The 17,809-nt window shown below is 33.5% G+C and overlaps 1 protein-coding gene and 1 long non-coding RNA gene across 4 annotated transcripts in view; one reads left to right on the forward strand and one right to left on the reverse strand.

The window, feature by feature from the left end:
- LOC123716017 (high affinity cAMP-specific and IBMX-insensitive 3',5'-cyclic phosphodiesterase 8) overlaps positions 1-17,809 on the forward strand; it is a 127,510-nt gene that overhangs the window by 24,936 nt on the left and 84,765 nt on the right. For 2 of the 3 annotated variants that reach the window (XM_045671490.1, XM_045671492.1), the window contains exon 2: positions 1,620-1,935. In XM_045671490.1, the coding sequence (XP_045527446.1) occupies positions 1,683-1,935 (253 nt within the window). In that variant the 5' untranslated portion in view covers positions 1,620-1,682. Of the gene's footprint in view, positions 1-1,619; positions 1,936-7,203; positions 7,474-17,809 lie in introns of those variants that run through there. The other variant, XM_045671491.1, reaches the window with a different exon arrangement.
- Positions 2,496-3,465, reverse strand: LOC123716018. The gene is made up of 2 exons (XR_006754502.1): positions 3,352-3,465; positions 2,496-3,173 (listed from the first exon to the last, which is right to left on the reverse strand). It is a non-coding gene; the product is annotated as an uncharacterized LOC123716018 (long non-coding RNA).

Raw genomic sequence — 17,809 nt, forward strand, 5'->3', positions numbered from 1 at the left:
TTTTAGATATTTAAATTCGGTTTTCCTTTGATTAATGAAAGGCCTTTCCTCCACTGAGGAAATCGGCGGAAATTCCATCAAAGCGCTCTCATTTAATTAAGACCATCAATTTGTATATATAAAATTGTTCATGCTATTTCACCATTCAATCCTAAAAGACATTAATGTCCACCAAGAAGTATTTTTTAAGTCGAACGTAAAAACGAAATAAAAACAAAGGGAGATTATATAGTATATATTCACTTTACTGTCTTAAAGTCTGTCAATAACAAAGTAACTTAAGCTATACGTAATATTTATTATTCATGATAAAATAATCGTTTCATTCAGGTCATCATCGTTCATTATGACCTGAATGATATTTTATTTCTGCTCTCAAACATCAAACCTGTTAAGATGAAGTCAATGAGCTACTTATGAAAATAGATAACCAGACACTTTCCGAGCGGTTTGATCCCTTGGCGTTGCGTTGAGATGTGGGGTCCTCTGCATCTTCTACCGCATTTACCATGAAGAGTGTTCAGAGGAGTTCTTCGGACTAATACCTGCAGCTGAGTTCCATTATCTCACTTCAAGGCAGAATACTGCTGAGCGTTGCTTAAGACAATTTTTGCCGCGCACTGGTTCCACTAAGTGGAACAAGCTGTAAACTGTAGTATTTCCGAACCATTTCGACTTATGGTCCTTCACGAAAAGAGCGTACCAATTCTTAAAGGGTTGGCAACGCACTTGCGAGTCTTCTTGCAATATGAGTGTGTATTTTATCACTTGAATTTTCATGCCCTATATAAAAACACAGGTATTCTTATAGTAGCTTTCGCCTACAGTTGCAGCACAAAAATAAAATTATAAACACGTTTATAATTTTCAATTGTGTCAACCACAGTAAGTTTAATAATTTTAATAATTGTGATAATTAAGAACTGTAGTTGTTATAGAGTTTTACTTATATATTTTGTCCAACAATTTTTGTGTTTATTATAAAATAAAATAAGAAAAACAGTATAACAATGCAACATTTACCATACCTGCAAAACGTTGAACCCTTAACTTGGCACTTTATATAATTTGTATTAGAATAATATTCTCATATTATTAGCGGACGTCTAGACGACGTTATATCAAAGATTTATCGAAATAACTAGACGACGCGAAGTTTTTAAAAAGTTTTTGTTTTGATAGTATATTTTTTCAAACGTGGTATCCCAGAATATAGCAACGAATGTTGGCGATAACTATAAATAATAAATAAAATATATTCTCTTAGTATGCACCTAGTTTTTTTTACACAGTGCGTATAATAAGGGGTCGTGGTGATAATTGTTGATGAGACAATAATTGTTTCGAAGGCACAGTGATCTAAACACTCTTAAAACAATATACATGCGATTCAAAAATAAAACTGAGAATATGAGAAAAGTCTCTAATATGATTTCTACAGTATCAAACAATATTCTTATTTATTTCCACCTTTCTCTCAATTTATGGCACAACGATGGAATTATTATGAGTTTTGTATTGTTTAACCCATTTTTTAAATATAACAAAACATTTTATTTTAGCCACATACAAGACTCACAAGGCTTATTAAACTAACTCATCAATAATTCTTGTTCCAGATCCAAACAATGATACCAAAGTGCGTAAGTGTTAGTGCCAAAGTGTAGTGCCAATGTAGCAAAATGGGATGCACCCCAAGTATGCTGTTGGACCATAAAAGTCGGAGGCGGGACAGCACCGGGTCCCAGGAGGCTGCCTTGGCTAAGGTAGCCCCGACTCCTGTGTGTCAGAACAAGGCTGTCCAGGCTGCTAGGGCTCCGAGGGCCTCTCTGGAGTCCGACGGCTTCAGCATACAGTTATCAAGCAAAAAGGACAGTTATGTCTCCCAAATGGGGAATAACTTCGCCACGCAGCTTCACATCAAGCGTATTTCGGGTAAGTTATCAATATGTTTAAGTCAGATTTTTATAAGTAGTGGGTTGACTGAGAACGAATATGTTTTTGCAAGATACATACAGCATAACCACAAATAATAACATTATTTGAAATAAATGTATACTATAACGCAAATGTGACCTTTTTAATTAAAAAAAAACAGGCGTCAATCTTTTAGGTCTGTTTAAGCCTTTATATGTTTCGGTCTAAGTATGCGCGTTTCCTCACGATCTTTATACGTTTATCAAGATCCTTATATGTCGGGATCGAACCTACGACCGGGATGAGTATCGCACGCTAAAAAACACTGCTGGTACATAAAAATACGTTAATTAATATGTATTTAATTAATATTTTCTTATATTTGTTCTTTATTTAGGTATTTATTTTTTTGTATATCAAAAGCATAGTTTGCTTTTAGTACATTCCGGAAACTAAATTCCTATCAAATATATCAAGATACTGACATTCTCTACCCTCACCATCCTCTATGATTTACCACAAGTGAAGATCAAAGTGAAGTTGACAATTTACTAAGCGAGAATTTTAACACTTTAATGTAAGGAAATAATTGTATTATTTATTGTACTAACGGGTACAAATATGAATCAATTCTTGCGTGTTCTTAGTATTTAAAACATACACTTGTTTTATATTAAAACACAAATTCAAAAGGCGTTTATTCTCTATAACATATATATATATTTCGTGGCGTTTTGCGTGCTTTATACCGAAATGTCGAAATTACGACCACGCGAAACGAATCGACAATTCTATAAATTTAAATTATTTTAATAAAAATTGTCATTTGTTAAAATATGTTAAAAAAATTGAACTAAGTGGTTTCCATATGCTATCGAATGTTTAGGCTTTGTCCTGAAGACTCTTTTTTGATCTGTTGGCTGTTTTTTCTTTGCATATTTCAGTCTGTTTGGACAATTATTCGTTATATCGATAGTAGTATTTTTGTCTTTATAGTTATTTTTTTCCTGAACGTCCTTAATTATTTTCGCCACGACACTTTTATACGATTGTTCGTAGCATTTTTTGTTCGGGAACGGGCAGTATTGTAAAGTTTTATATAGAGAGATTTTATCGAGAATTTCTTTCAATTTAGAAGCCAATATTGGTGAAGGCAGATTGTAGTCTTGCCAATTGGATATATATATCTCCAGTGGTGGTTTTGACTTCTTAGTTTGACCTATCACATTACTAAGCATTGCGAATAATATTATTACCTGAAATTTAAATACCAACCATTAAAATTTCAATTTCAATACACTTTAAAAACACTTATTATTTAACAAAAACCATACGTCATGTGTGTTTATATCACATACTTGTCGCAGTAGATAATCGGGGGTGGTAACACATGCGATACCTACAGTAAAATATTAGTTATAAATAAATACTTACGGGAAGGTTCATTATCAATAGTTTTTCAACTTCGATTGCAATGTAAGCTATGCACAAAATGCCGTCCATTTAATTAATCACTAACACACCACGGTCACTTAATTTCACGCTCAGTTCACACATTATAATGACATTGCAGTAATTCAACTGAATTCTGACTTTGACACTTAAATTAGATTCTGGTTTCAATTCAGTCGAGTTGAGTGTAAATCTGCATTAATGAATAAAATCTGAGATGCGGAAACGTTTTATTTTAAAGAATATATTTTTATGAAAACTTTTAAGAGTTCTTAAGTAGGACTGAAGGCTATTAACTAAAACTATTTCCTCAACTTCAGCTAGTTCAATATCTCATGATGTGATGTCGAGCAATGCGCGTGTGTGAGAACTGGGAAAGAATGCCAAGTGCATTCTCTTATAGCGTGTGATGTTGGAGTTATCTGCATCTTCTACTGCATTTATCATGTAGATTTTTCAGAAGAGTATTTTGGATAGGTCGGAGGCTGATAATGAAGTTCTATAGGACCTCTGTCGTTCCACAAATGAGAACATTCCACTTGACTGCCTGTCGAGGTGTTCCCGAAACTAAACGAATCTGGGCCCTTCAAGAAAAGAGCAAGGCAACGCACTCGTGAGCCTTCTGACATTGTATGGGCCGCCGAAGCCCCCCCCCCCTCTGGAAGGGACCATTAGGAGAAAAAAAACTTAGGGAAGAGAAGACCACAAAAGCGATGGGCTGACGACATAGGTAATGTTTCTGGTGAGACATAAATGGAGGAAGCCAAGTATAGATACGAATGGAATGTTCAGGAGGAGGCATTTAACCAAAAAGGCTCCATACTGCAGAAAACAAAGTAATGGAAATCATAATAACTAACGTAACAAACAAACACCCATTTGATTTATGTGTAATTTTTAACGTGGAATAAAAGTTGGCAATATTACTATTTTACGCAGAACATATTATTGCTGCTTTTAATAAAAAACCTTTTAGCAGCTTTGCGATGGTAAATTACGTAAATAATATACCTTTACTGAGACGATGAAAATAAATTACTTAATATACAGTTTTTAGTATTGCTAATGATATTCGTAATATTGTATTTTGGGTAAAAGCTGGCTTCCTATAATTGAAACACTTACGGTAATCGCTTTACTAATTAATATCGAATTTACAAAATACCAGAACTTGTACTTTTCCTCAAAAATCTTTAGTGATATTTTAATACAAAGAATATGATATTTCACTTAAAAATTTTGTGTTATTATCTCTATAATGTGCTCCTATTTCTCCATGTCCATTGTTGGTACAGTCTATATTTTTATTGACTGATATATTCCTTCCATGTCGTGTAGAACAAGGTTGCAGCTTCTTATAAGCGTCTTGTAAAGCCAAATACTTTGCAATTAAAAGTAGTGACAGACAGTTTCTTCCCAATTCTTTTCGGCCGTTTTATGCCCAAGATTTGAGGAGGACTGAGGCAGTAAATGTAAATTAGTTAACATTTGATTGAACACAAATAAATGATTCGCTTTTAGTTCGACATTAATAATTTACCAATGTCATTCCATTGGGTTACCGCTAAAGTAGCAAAACCTAGTAGATACATGAGGCGCTCAACCTTGGATCGTGCGTTCGAAACCACACATACTTATGTATTTTATGAGCGCAATTCGCATATTGGGTGAAAAAATTTGTAAAACCAGTTTTTTTTTAGTATCTGGGCCGTATATTCTATCCTGTGTCAAGGACATCCTTTGATCTTAATATTCGTCCTTGTGGCGTATTGTCTTGAGATTTGTCACAAGGCTTTTAGATAAGATAAACCGTATTTTCCGCAACTTGTTTCAGAAAAATTGTTATAGCCTTTTCCGGATTAGTAACGAAAAGTACTTTTTGTAATTCTTTTCGTTTTCTTGTTATATATATATATGTTATTTGCATAAATTAGTACATATTTTCATGCATGCCATTGCTGACATTAGTTCGTATTTCTGTAGGATTTGTACGTTTACGATATTTACGATATTCATGTAGGCAAAGAAGCCCTCATATCTATCTAGACCATATGGAAGACCCATAATTTTTCCCCAATTTTACAAGGGCAAGTATATACTAGGTAAGTTATTATTATTTATTCACCGGAAAACAAATCGCGAACCTCCGGTCTTTATGTACCAGGAGGCGATATTATTGAGACATGACTTACTTTACTTCATGTCCTATAACCCCTAGGTGGGGCAGAGGGCGTCCACAGTGAGTATCCATTGCGATCGGTCTTGAGCCGTGAGCCACGTATTTTAACTATATTATATATCTAGTCAGAAGGTTGATTTGAGATCCCATCAAAAGTAGGTGGCCGACTTGGCGACAACCGCGTCATATCTAACCATTATCGTTATCAGAGTAATGACGCACGGCCCTCCGGATAAAATGTACCTTCACTGTAATTTAATAATTACAAGGAAATTACGTACGGATATTCCTAATCTAACCGTACATAGGCAGTCCTTTTAGTTTCTTTTCAGAAGTATTTGAACTGCCCGATTAATAATTCTAGTACTGCATATTATTTATAGGGAATAATAATTGTATGTACTCACACATTTCCCTAAGCTGAGATAGGACACATGTGTGACATTCAAATAATAATAAAAACAGAATAATCACCCACAAACAAACACAGGTCTCGGCATTAATTAAATTATGGCCAACTGAAGCATATTTTACTACATTATAAAATATTCTAGTATCTATATGTATATTGAAGTGATCCAAATATTTTGGCATGTAAAACATGGAACACCCGGTATATATAATCTATGTGACGTTAAAAACGTTACCCATCTGAAGGCTGTTAAAAAATAATTTAAGGCAATTAATAAACCAATTCGATCTTGTTCCTGGAATATGTGATACACAGAGTTTAGAATTAGTGCTAAGTGTGGCTTAAATGCAGAAAGGGTTTTGACATTCGTGCTAAGTTTAGGGTAAGTTAGGATTAACCTATATCAAAATGTTTACTTCTAAGACTGAAAAAATATATTTGATAGTACAGTGTAGAATCCTTGATACGGTTACTGAACATTATCAAGATCAATTTAATAAATTAGTAAATAAATCCATCAGTGGTACTACAACCTTTTTAGGTTTCTGAGATTTCTGTATTTGTCAATCTAATATGCAAGTTGGTGATCAGCCTCCTGTGCTACACGCCGTCTAGTTTTTGAGTCTAAGGCAAGACGATTCCCCACGATGTTTTCCTTTACTGTTCGAGCGAATGTTAAATGCAAACGTAGAAAGAAATTACATTGGTGAACAGCCAGGTATCCCAGGAACCTACAACCTCAGGGATGAGAATCGCTTGCTGAAGCCCCAACAATCAACACTGTGGCTCAACGAGTACTTGTAAATAAAATATATTAGTTACCATGTTGAGTGTACAAAACATTAATGACAGTTTTAGAATTACAATAGATTCATTGTCAAGATGGTTGACGTAATATTACGCATCTTACATAAAAGTATGTTCTGCGCCGGCGCTTATCAGTCGACCTTTAAACGCGGTGTCGATGTGTCGATAAATCTCAATTATACAATTGAGGGTTTAAACTCCCTTTTAGTAGGATTTAACTGAACATATCATAGTGTATTGTGATTGTAATATATATATTATAACTATAATAATAAATAATACCAGTAGTTATTGCGCTGTTATTCTGTAATTTCCACTAGCGATCCTGATGTTTTCGTATCCACTTTCGATTTATTCAACACCGCGTAGTTCAAATATTCAACTAAGAAACGTTAGGGATATCGTTTTTGTATGAAAGTAAGTATCAAAGAAATTGTGTTTAAGTCAAACTTTGACCCTTCAGTTCCCGGAAATAATTGCGTACTACAATACAGATTACGCTTATAACTGGTTTATATACTGCGCTACGAAATACGAAATGTATCGATAAACATAGCATCCCCACACCAATTCGGTAGTAAAAAACGTGCTATCAAATAATCACGACGGCCGCGGTGTCTTTGTTCATAGATAGTGTTTATTGTCATTGTGATATGTGAAGTGATCAATATCATGAATATGGAAGTAGATACAGAGGAATACACAGGTAATTGTCATGAATATGTTACACCAAAAGTCATTCGGAATATGTTTAAGGTGAAAAAGTACCAACCAAAGTCAGTCGTTCAATAACTGAGCGTTTCTTTCATTAGGCAGTTTTTGCTGCGCACACTGAAGTTTTTTCGAGCCACTTCAACTTAGAGTCCTTCATGAAAAGATTGTACCAATTCTAAAGGCCGGCAACGCACTCGAGAGCCCTCTGGCACTGAGTGTCCATATCACTTAACATTCGGTGATTCTCCTGCCCGTTTGCTTTGTAAAAAAGGGCATCGACGTTTCCTCACCCCCGGACTCTCAACATTACATCTAAGTATTTCAAATAATATTAATATGTAATGAAGGGAAAATAATGTAGATTTGTCGAATTACGGAGACACCCTAAACAGCTTCTAATTTACTAACGTTATTTACGACTTATATGAAATACCCCAAGTATTATTAAGAAAGCATGGTTTTGGACCCCTTAAAAAATTAAATAAACTGGTAATATTATTTGCAAGATGTAAATGATATTGTCTAACATAACTGGCGTTTGTAATCAGCTAAGGTTAAAGCCAAAAATTTGTACCTTCTTTCATTTATTTCGCAAATCATTATGTTTTAATGAATTTCTATGGGGTTAAAGAGCATGCGCCACCACATTATTGCATGGTACACCATTGCCAAGTGATGAAAATATGTAGAAAAAACATTTGATACTGTTATAAGCTGAAAATAATATGTAATATAGATCTGAGTCCATACAGTTGCTAATTGTTTATTATTATTTAAACTATGACATGAATAATAATTATGCAGCCTTGAAAATTTACGAATTCGTAATTTGCTTTTTATAGATGTTTTGGGACAAAAAGATTTGTTCGTTGACAACGATTGTAGAAAAACATATTATTCTCATAAGTAAACATAAATATTTCTATGTACTTTCCTTAACATATATGTTAATGTTAACAATAGATATATATTGTTATTCTGCTGTTCTCTTGAATCATTAAGATCTTTATTTAACACTTTTTTAATACATCATTTTCTAGTACTTGAAATAAAAATGGTTTGGTTGGATTTGAATACTAGGTTTTCGTGTTAATTCATAATTTGGTTATTAAATTTAATGTTCATATTGATAAATACTAGTTTTATCAATTTTGTGGTCAATTTGCGGTAATTGATAGTTATCGCTAGTAAAGAGTGAATATTCTTGGTTTTGCAAATATTGTTGAATATAACTTTGTAACTTTCATTTCAAAGTATTATTTAAATAATATTTAGTGTTGCCAAAACCTTCAGTTTTACTGCACTCATCTGGCATTCTATAAGTTTACGAGTTCTTGAATGGTTTATGTTCGTAGATAGATAAGTGTTTGTCGTAAAGTGCAAAAGATAATACAAATATAAAATAAATAATTAGAAGCAATTAAAATTGTCTACGGATTTATCTGTCTATTACAAAATAATGCAACTATTAACAATTTGATTAAATTCATAGTTAGTTTTGTGGGCCACACTTTATCTTACTTATATTTGTGATAAGTTAGGATGATACTGAATTTTGGTTTAAAAATATAGGCTTCAAAATAATGTTTTTATGCTTGTTTGCGCGTTAGTAAAATCTCTTCTAAACACTTATTTTACCGTTTTGCATAAGTAAATTCAAATTTATCCACTACTCTTAAGTGTGTCAAAAACGTACAATCGTACCACCCTTTTCCAAATTTTTGTTCAGCTCTTCATCAAATAGATGAATAAAAGACCTAAAGCCACGGTGTGTTACCGAAGAAAGTCTGTATTATTTGTACAGTGATAGATTATAGAATAAAACAAAACCAATAATATTTTAAAATGTTCACTATGTATGTGATAACTCTTACATACGATATATAACTTAAATTTCTTAATATTTGGGTCACATGGGCAGGATTATGTTATTTATATAAAATATCGATATTACAGTAGATAAGATTCGGTAGCATTTGGCCGTTGGATAACTGTCGTTATCAAGTTGAACAAACAAGCTTTATTGATTTTTACCTAACTTGTGTTTGGGTTACGACCTTGGCGGTTGACAGGTAATGACAAAATTTGTTTGTCAAATTGACATTTATCACTAACCGTCACCGAGCTGTAGTGTAATAAGTACATTAACTGTTTTATTGTGGTACTCACGGGGTAGATCGAACAAATAACGCATGCATAGATTAATTACACGGACATTTGATATTTAAATATAATAAAATAATGTTCTATTTTGTTGCCTCGTAAAATCTGTCAGTTCACCGCATATTTTTTGTGCCGTCTGTGGGCTGATTTTGACACGGTGACGTGTTAAACAATTTAGACACCGGATCTCATTCAAATAATGACCCTTGTAAATATGCTATAAATGACTAAACACTTCATATCAATAACTTTTTAAAACACGTATGATTACCATACTATTTTTTATAGAAATCCTTGTAACCCTAACAATTTGTGATTATTAAAGGCATTGAAAACTCTGAAAGAAATAGGAAACTTTCCCATTTATCGAACAGGTTTCCTGTGGAGCTTTGAGTTTTTCATTAAATATTCTTTGTTGGTACTTTTTAAACATTGATAAATCTTCGGATAATGTGTAACTTTTTGGACAAATTACACAAGTATATATTAGGTTTCTTACTTCTCCGGCTCAGTTCATTACGCACTTGGTTTATTTAAATTCCAGGATAAAATATGTTCCGGTATAAGATTTTTTGTATTCTTTCTCTTAAGAGAGTTTACAAGAAAGAAAGCAGAACTGTAAATAAATTAAAAACTATAAATAGATAAATAGAAAATTAAACCTAATTTAAAAAGTTTGGTCCATGTTTCAGTGTACCTTTAATGGTGGCAGCATTTCCTCACAGTATTACGATACTTATTCGTTGAGCAGCAGCTCTTGGTTACCAGGCACCTACTTAACTTTTTAATTACCGCCTGTGCACTTGAACCCCACGGCCCAAGAGTCTCTACTAGGGACAAAAATCCAAAGGGAAAAAAATAAAGTTGGAGGAAAGACTCTTATGTCCGCCTGCTCTGCGCCAGCTTTTGTGCGTGTATGTGGGAGTTAAGACGGGCCTAGTTCATTAATTACATTATATTGCTATGGCTAGGAAAAAGTATTTCTGACTTAATGCGATGTTGATGATTTTTACGTATGAAATGCAATAATAATATTAGCGTCACGTAAATGTCCAGCGTTTTTGTTGAAGAAAAGGAAAGGGTGAACGTAGCATGACGCAAATAGCCATGGAGCGAGAGTAGAACGACAATAGATGCTATTTTTACAAGATATTTAGATAATGTTGAACCACGAACTCATATTGCATATTTTATTTTACTCAACATAATGCTTTAGTCACAACAATATCAATAGAAATCGCGTCGAATAATGTAAACATTGAAGAAATAAATTTAAAATATATATAATTTGTATTCATTTTCGATTCTTTGCATTTCTTAATGACAATTAAATTCATTAAATTTCTAACGTATCTCCCTTTTTTCTCTCTAGTCTCGGAAATCTAAAGTTTTTGATTTGTGTAAATGTGAAGAAGACGAGAGGACAAGAAGAGAAAGAAGTTCGGGGTCTTCTGACATGTGTACTTTGTACGCACGCATTTTTGTTTAAAACCAGTCACCAAGTTGAGGCATTGTTCGCGTCCATGGGCGATCAATTAACAGTTGAGGTTTCTGCCCGTTAGCCTAATTAAATAATAGTGGTTTCACATGTAGATATATCACTGTATTCACAATCAGTCATAAAAACGCTGGCTTTATAAAACGATTAAATTAGTAAACAGGAATATTAATTTCCACAAATAACTAGCAAAACATCTTAATAAAGTGCGTGTAATCATTAATTAACGTAGTGCGTGACCATTGGCTGAAGTTCTAAGTGGTTTTTTTCAGATAAGTGAAACGCTACAATTCAATTAGCACCTTGGCGTACAATTAAATATTCATGAATTAAAAAGTCACATAAAAGATTGAACGCTTGATAGCTAAAGTTAAATTAAACAGTATTAATGAGAAATGTGTTGAATATTTGTCTTAGATGCTACAACCCTTTTAGGTCTGAGACTCAGATTTCTGTATCTGTTTCATGATCTTCATTTATCAATCTAATAGGCGACTAGCCGATCACTGTACTCAGCCACAAAGACCAAGCTTATGAAATTTGTCTTAATTTTATATTATCTTGTTTATTCATTTATTATTACCATACGGGTTTAGAAAGTTGTAAATACTGTATATCTACTTTTGCCATAAATACCGAAAGAAAGAAAAAAAAACTATTGCAATTAACATTGATTACTTTTACAGTGTGTTAGTTTGATACAAAAATATTAAACAATTTCAAATATTAAAAGCTTATTCGAAGTGGTCTCCATTGTGTCTAATAAACGTTGAGGCCAGTTATCAACAGAAACACGCACTCTTTCCATGGGTAAATTCTTCACTGCCAATTGTTTTAGGGACTGCAAATTAGCATGGCGTTTAGAGCATGCCGTACTATCTAAAATTGACCATAAATCATTATCCAGCGGATTAGGATCAGAACTAAAAGACTGTCAGTCTTCAGATGAAGTCCGAAACGTTCGTTTCCAAACAAGACTGCGGTTTCTCATTTTTCAGTTTCTCAGACATTCTTGGTTATCGAACATGTTTTTGCTAAGGGGCTTCATTATCTTCTTAAGAATGGTATCTTGATACACATGTGCCGATGTTTTGATACCTTTTTCATAAAAGTAATGCTAAGCCACACCTTCATAGCTCCCACCAAACCATTACTGAAGTCGGATAGTGCCCACGTTCGCGCTTCCTTAGAGCTTTGAGCTAAATGACCGTATTTACCGTATAGTTTGTTAAAATGTTGCTCAATTGTAAAAAAATCTCATCCGTAAACAATTTTTTCTGTGACCTCCCTTGATACTTCGGTAGTTGTTTCGGTTTTACCAACCTTTCTTTTTTAAAGTATCAGTTAAGAAATGGCCACTACGTCCGTTACAAGCTACAAGTCCTAAGTCATATTTTAAAATACGCGACATGGTTCTAGGGTGCTATTTTCATGGCCCGAGATATAAATCTTTTGCTTTCGGATTTCGAATTCTTTCCCTCAAAGCAGTACTTTGACCACCATTTTCGTACGTGAACGGCCAGATCTTTTTCTGTCACAAACTGAGGATGTTTCATTGTACCTAATTATAGGTACACAAACATTTTACTAATAACAAGAGTATGGAGACTTTTAAAAATTGCATTTGGCTCCATGCTTTGCAATCAAAGCGATTCGCTTCTCTATCACCGCACTCCATTAAATATCGTAAAATATTGTACAGTGTATTGGCTCCAAAATGAGAAAACTCACTGAACAATCATATAAAAATCACAGATTCCAAAGCCAAATGTAATATTTTGTTTATATGTGTAATTATGTTATGTGTTATTGCTTTGCTTAATTATTCATAATTAATATATTAACTTTTATATAGGTAGCTATAAACTACTCTCATTTCATAATGATGGTTCAGATAAAGGTATTGCAATAGGTACATTAAAAAGCTTTGATATGAATCGTGACAGCCAGACATAATATGGGATATCAATGTAAATATTTTCTGGAATAAATTTGTGTTAACAGTCTGGAGCAACCAGACAATTGAAGGCTGGAAATAAATGTTTCAAAATCAGTGTTGCTTTTCTACAATTTCGAAACAAACTGTACAACGAAAAAAAGATAAATGAATAAACGTTGTTTTACTTCTTTTTGCTGGCATTTGAATCCAGATAACTTAATTTATAACAAACACGATAGTTTGTAGTGTGAGTATATGAATGTGGCATACATTACCATGCCCTGTACATATGAATTATATTTTTTAATATAACTATGTATTTACAATATTCTTAACCTATATAATAAAACAATAATCAAAATATATAATTAATTGTAATTAAAAATTAATTAATAGAAAATTAAAAGAAATTTTAAAAGATTGGTCTTTGTGGCAGTGTACCTTTAACGTTGGCAGCATTTCATTTATTTAATTAGACCTCAGATCCTGAAGATACGTAATATTTGTATTATTATTATTGTATTTTTTTATTAATATAAATGCGTTACCATGGTAACGAAAACAGTACTATAATGGGTTCGTGTTTTATAGTAAGTCAAAATTGGTTTCATCAAAATAATAATTATTATGAAATATCCCTTTATTTGTAAGTTAATAAATTGATAGACAATAGACTGGAGTGTATCCTTTGTTTTTGTCATAATTGTATACATTGTTTACCTGTTACTTCAATTCTAAATGGGCTCCATCAATGTAGTCAGGAGTTCTGGTAGATGACTTTGGGCCAGTTGTGGCTGATACATATAATTGTGTTATGAATAAAACCAATAAATGCATACATACATATATTCACGTATTCACATCAAGACCCTCCGAACATTAAAGTTGGTCGCTATAATTATTTAGCGGGAGTGTGAAACGTTAAACAGTTAAAAAATTCTTATTTTTGTAATGTTATACATGCAAATCACATGGTCTATTTCCGTATTAATCTTATTCAAAAGCTCCATACAAAACACCGTCATACCATCGGTATTATTACTAAGTAAACTCTTGAAAAGCTTAGGACAGAGTGGACTAATTAAATGTTTTATAAAGCTTGTTTTAAATTCTTGGAGAAAACTAACCGACTCGCGAATTCTGTAAACTCTAAAGACTCACTTTGTACATTACGATGTCAACCGTGTAATAAATTCCAGCGCGGTTCAAACCGGTCTGTAGAATTTATATGAAAACTTATTTCCAAGCTCTCAACTTTCCAACTATTAATGAGCTAATTTTGTCTATAAAACTCTGTCAAAGCTGTTAATAACATTCTTGCACAAGTAATTTGCACTTAATAAGATTTTCAAGCTGTCCTTTGTTTTCTTTGGGAGTATAGCTAGCTGCCTGCTTGCAGTACAATGGCCGAAAAGTATACATTTTTTAAATGTCCATTTGTATATACCTCAACACTGAAACGGAAGAGACTGGCTGGAAAGTATACTGCAGATAGATTTATAGCATAAAGTCCTGGAAACTTGGTACTCTATAAACCAACATCAAGCACTACACAACGGATTTAAATTTTATTAAATTTGAAATATTCAAGAGCATATCATATCTCTCCATAGTATAAAAAGCCGTCTTCCGTTGTAACACATGAATTTTTTAACCTTCGCCATTATATTTATATTACTATTAAACCTTAGCTTAGGTATGCAGACCTAAAACACGCTCGCAACAGCTATTTATACAATACAGGAAAAGACATGTACCTCATATAATTGAATTCGGAAGTACTTGAAACTAACAATATTGTATTTTCAAGGAAATAATATTTCGCTCAAAGTTTTCAAACTATCATTAGAGCGGATCGTGTGCAGGATGTTAATCATATATTGGTGACATCAACGAGCAAATAAAATTTTGTGGTATTCGTGAAAATCTTGGGACGAGTGCCAAGTGTCACGCTTGACAGTTGTGGCCCATTTTCACGGAAATTGTAAATATGAATTTCGTTTTGAAAACGTCGTAGCTGTTAAAAACGCGGACGTTCGAGTGTTAATGAGGAAGGTAGGCAGGTGACCTCATCAGGGAGGGTTAACAGACCGATCTTAAATATTAGTGGTTCTCTGGACTGTTTTTAAAGTTTTTTGATATCTAAACAATTTAACAATAGCCTTAAAATAAATGTACAAGTGTGTTTTTTATGTTTTAGTTGGTTTTATAAGACAAAACAGATTATACTAGATTTAATGTTCTATTCGACGTAGACAATGGTGTCGAATAAATTGAATAAACGTAGCTTTGCGTATCGCAAATTCATTAGAAGGGCCAAGAGTTCAGCCATGTGGTACCTCCATATCTACTGCCGACCCAGAGGACCTCTTACCATTCACTTCAACCTTCTGAGGTCTACCGTTTAAATAGGACGTCAGAAGTTCGGTATTCTTGATGCGATAGTGGCAGAGTTTCCCGATTAAGTTCTCGTGTTGGACACAATCAAATGCTTTGTATAAGTCGCGGAAAACATCTAAAGCGTCATGCGACGTCTCCCAAGCCTTAACGATATATCTATATAACTCAACACCAGCATCGGCTGTCGAGCGACCCTTGGTAAAACCGAACTGATTATTATTAAATAATTTGTTTACGTTAAAATGACTTACTAGTTGATTTAATATAGTTATTTCAAATATTTTACTATAAGTTGTTAGTACGGAAATTGGTCTAAAGTTACTGGGGTCGGACATACTACCTGCATTACATTACATAGTAATGGAATTACATTACTATTTCATTAGATCGGGAAACTCGCCACTTTCAATACAATTATTGAAAATTATAGCTAGATGGGGAGCAATTACATCAATTATGCAACTAATGATTTTTACAGAAATACCCCAAAGATCGTTAGTGTTGTTAATGTCTATGGTTCTAAATATTCTTACGATATAGTCGGCACCAATGGGTTGGAATTTTAAACTGGCTAAACTACCAGCAATTAGCTAAGCAGACCTTTTATTACGCACTATTTTCAATGTAAAACCTCTCCGTAAAGGAATTCATGACGCTCACATATTCAATCAATCAATCAGTGGCGCTGCAACCTTTTTAGGATCCTCAAATTTCTGTATGTGTTTCGTGATCATTTGTTAATCTAATCTGCCTTCTGTGCCTGACACACGTCGACTTTTTGGGTTTTATGATTTTTTTATTAAATACGCACATAGGAAGAAAATTCATTGGTGCACAGCCGGGGATCGAACCTACGACCTTAGGGCTGAGAGTCGCACGCTGAAGCCCCTATGCCAACACTGCTCTTAGCTCGAAGCGCAAATATTAATATTTTCTAACTCGTAGAAACCTGACAAATCCATGGGTATGAGTTGCTTAAATTGGATCAAGACTCGGACTGATGTATATTCTGGGATGCGGGAAATATAATTTTGTAGTCGGGCTTTTAAATTTTCCACTGAAAGGATTTCCTAGAAGTAAACTCGAGTAGATTGTAGAAAATGTTATTTCTGAATAACTGTGTATATTTTATTGGTTTTTATTTTCATTACATATAGGTAGTTAGATCAGTGTTGGCCTCGTAGCTTCAGCGTGCGACTCTCATCCCCTAGATCGTAAGTTCGATCCCCGGCTGCGCCTATGAACCAATGAATAAATGATGTTTCTATATTAGTGAGTATTTAACATTCGCTCGAAAGGTGAAGGAAGGCGTTCTTGAGAACGTTCTTGACACCCAAAAATTCGGCAACGTGTCTCATGCACACAAGACTGATCACCTACTTGCCTATAAGACTGACAAATGTTCATGAAACAGATAAAAAATCTGAGGCCCAGATCTAAATGGTTTAAGATCGACTGGTGTTGTTTTACATATGGGTTGTTTTTATATAGATATCATGTTATAAAATGCACAATTTGTTATTTAAGAAAGTTTAGTTTATAAGCTTTATTATTTGTAAAAGCTTTGCGGAAATGTAAGTACGAGAGATGTAAGGTATCAAATTTAGGGAAAAGTTTCTTACTTAACATTTATATATTGAAATACCTGCTTTTGAAGTTAGAACGGTTATAAGGAATCATTCCAGGAAGTAATTGAGAAGTAATTTATTTTTGAGAGCAAAGGGGGACTTTTTATGTCAGACATGCCCGCTAAGTCCAACCTCCTGTCTATGGACAATACTTTAAAGTGTTCATTCCAGTTTTTGACTCGCCAAGTAACGTAGGAGAAATAAAAGATTTTTCTTTATTCTTAGTTTTATCGGGACCAAAGCACTATTTTTCTTTTACAATTCTAAAAGTCTGCTCTTTATAATGATTCCGATTTGTAGTACAAGAGTTAATTTAGTGTCTCTAGAACAACACATAGATAGTTACATTCCTTTGTTCGATATTATACATAGTCTGTAATTTATTGTCACACCATTTTGCTAGCCTAGCGTGTAATACGGAACAATTACTACTGGTGTTTTACCAGCTAAGCCACGAAGTGTATCTTCTAATTGGATACTGTGTCATTTACTTATCAATTAAGACTCAGGAAACAATAGTTGTTTGGCGAAATAGGAGCACAAATGCGTGCGTGTACGTCTAAGAAGATAATGCCCTTTTTGTGATTTTTAGATTTCAGATTTAGTACTATAAAAACAGAATCTTCTATTTTGTAATAAGGAATAACTATATAGAACTAATTTAGCTCGTAGACGGTACATTATGTAGTAAATATAGTGT

Source organism: Pieris brassicae, chromosome 11, assembly GCF_905147105.1.
Source record: "Pieris brassicae chromosome 11, ilPieBrab1.1, whole genome shotgun sequence".
Classification (NCBI taxonomy): domain Eukaryota; kingdom Metazoa; phylum Arthropoda; class Insecta; order Lepidoptera; family Pieridae; genus Pieris; species Pieris brassicae.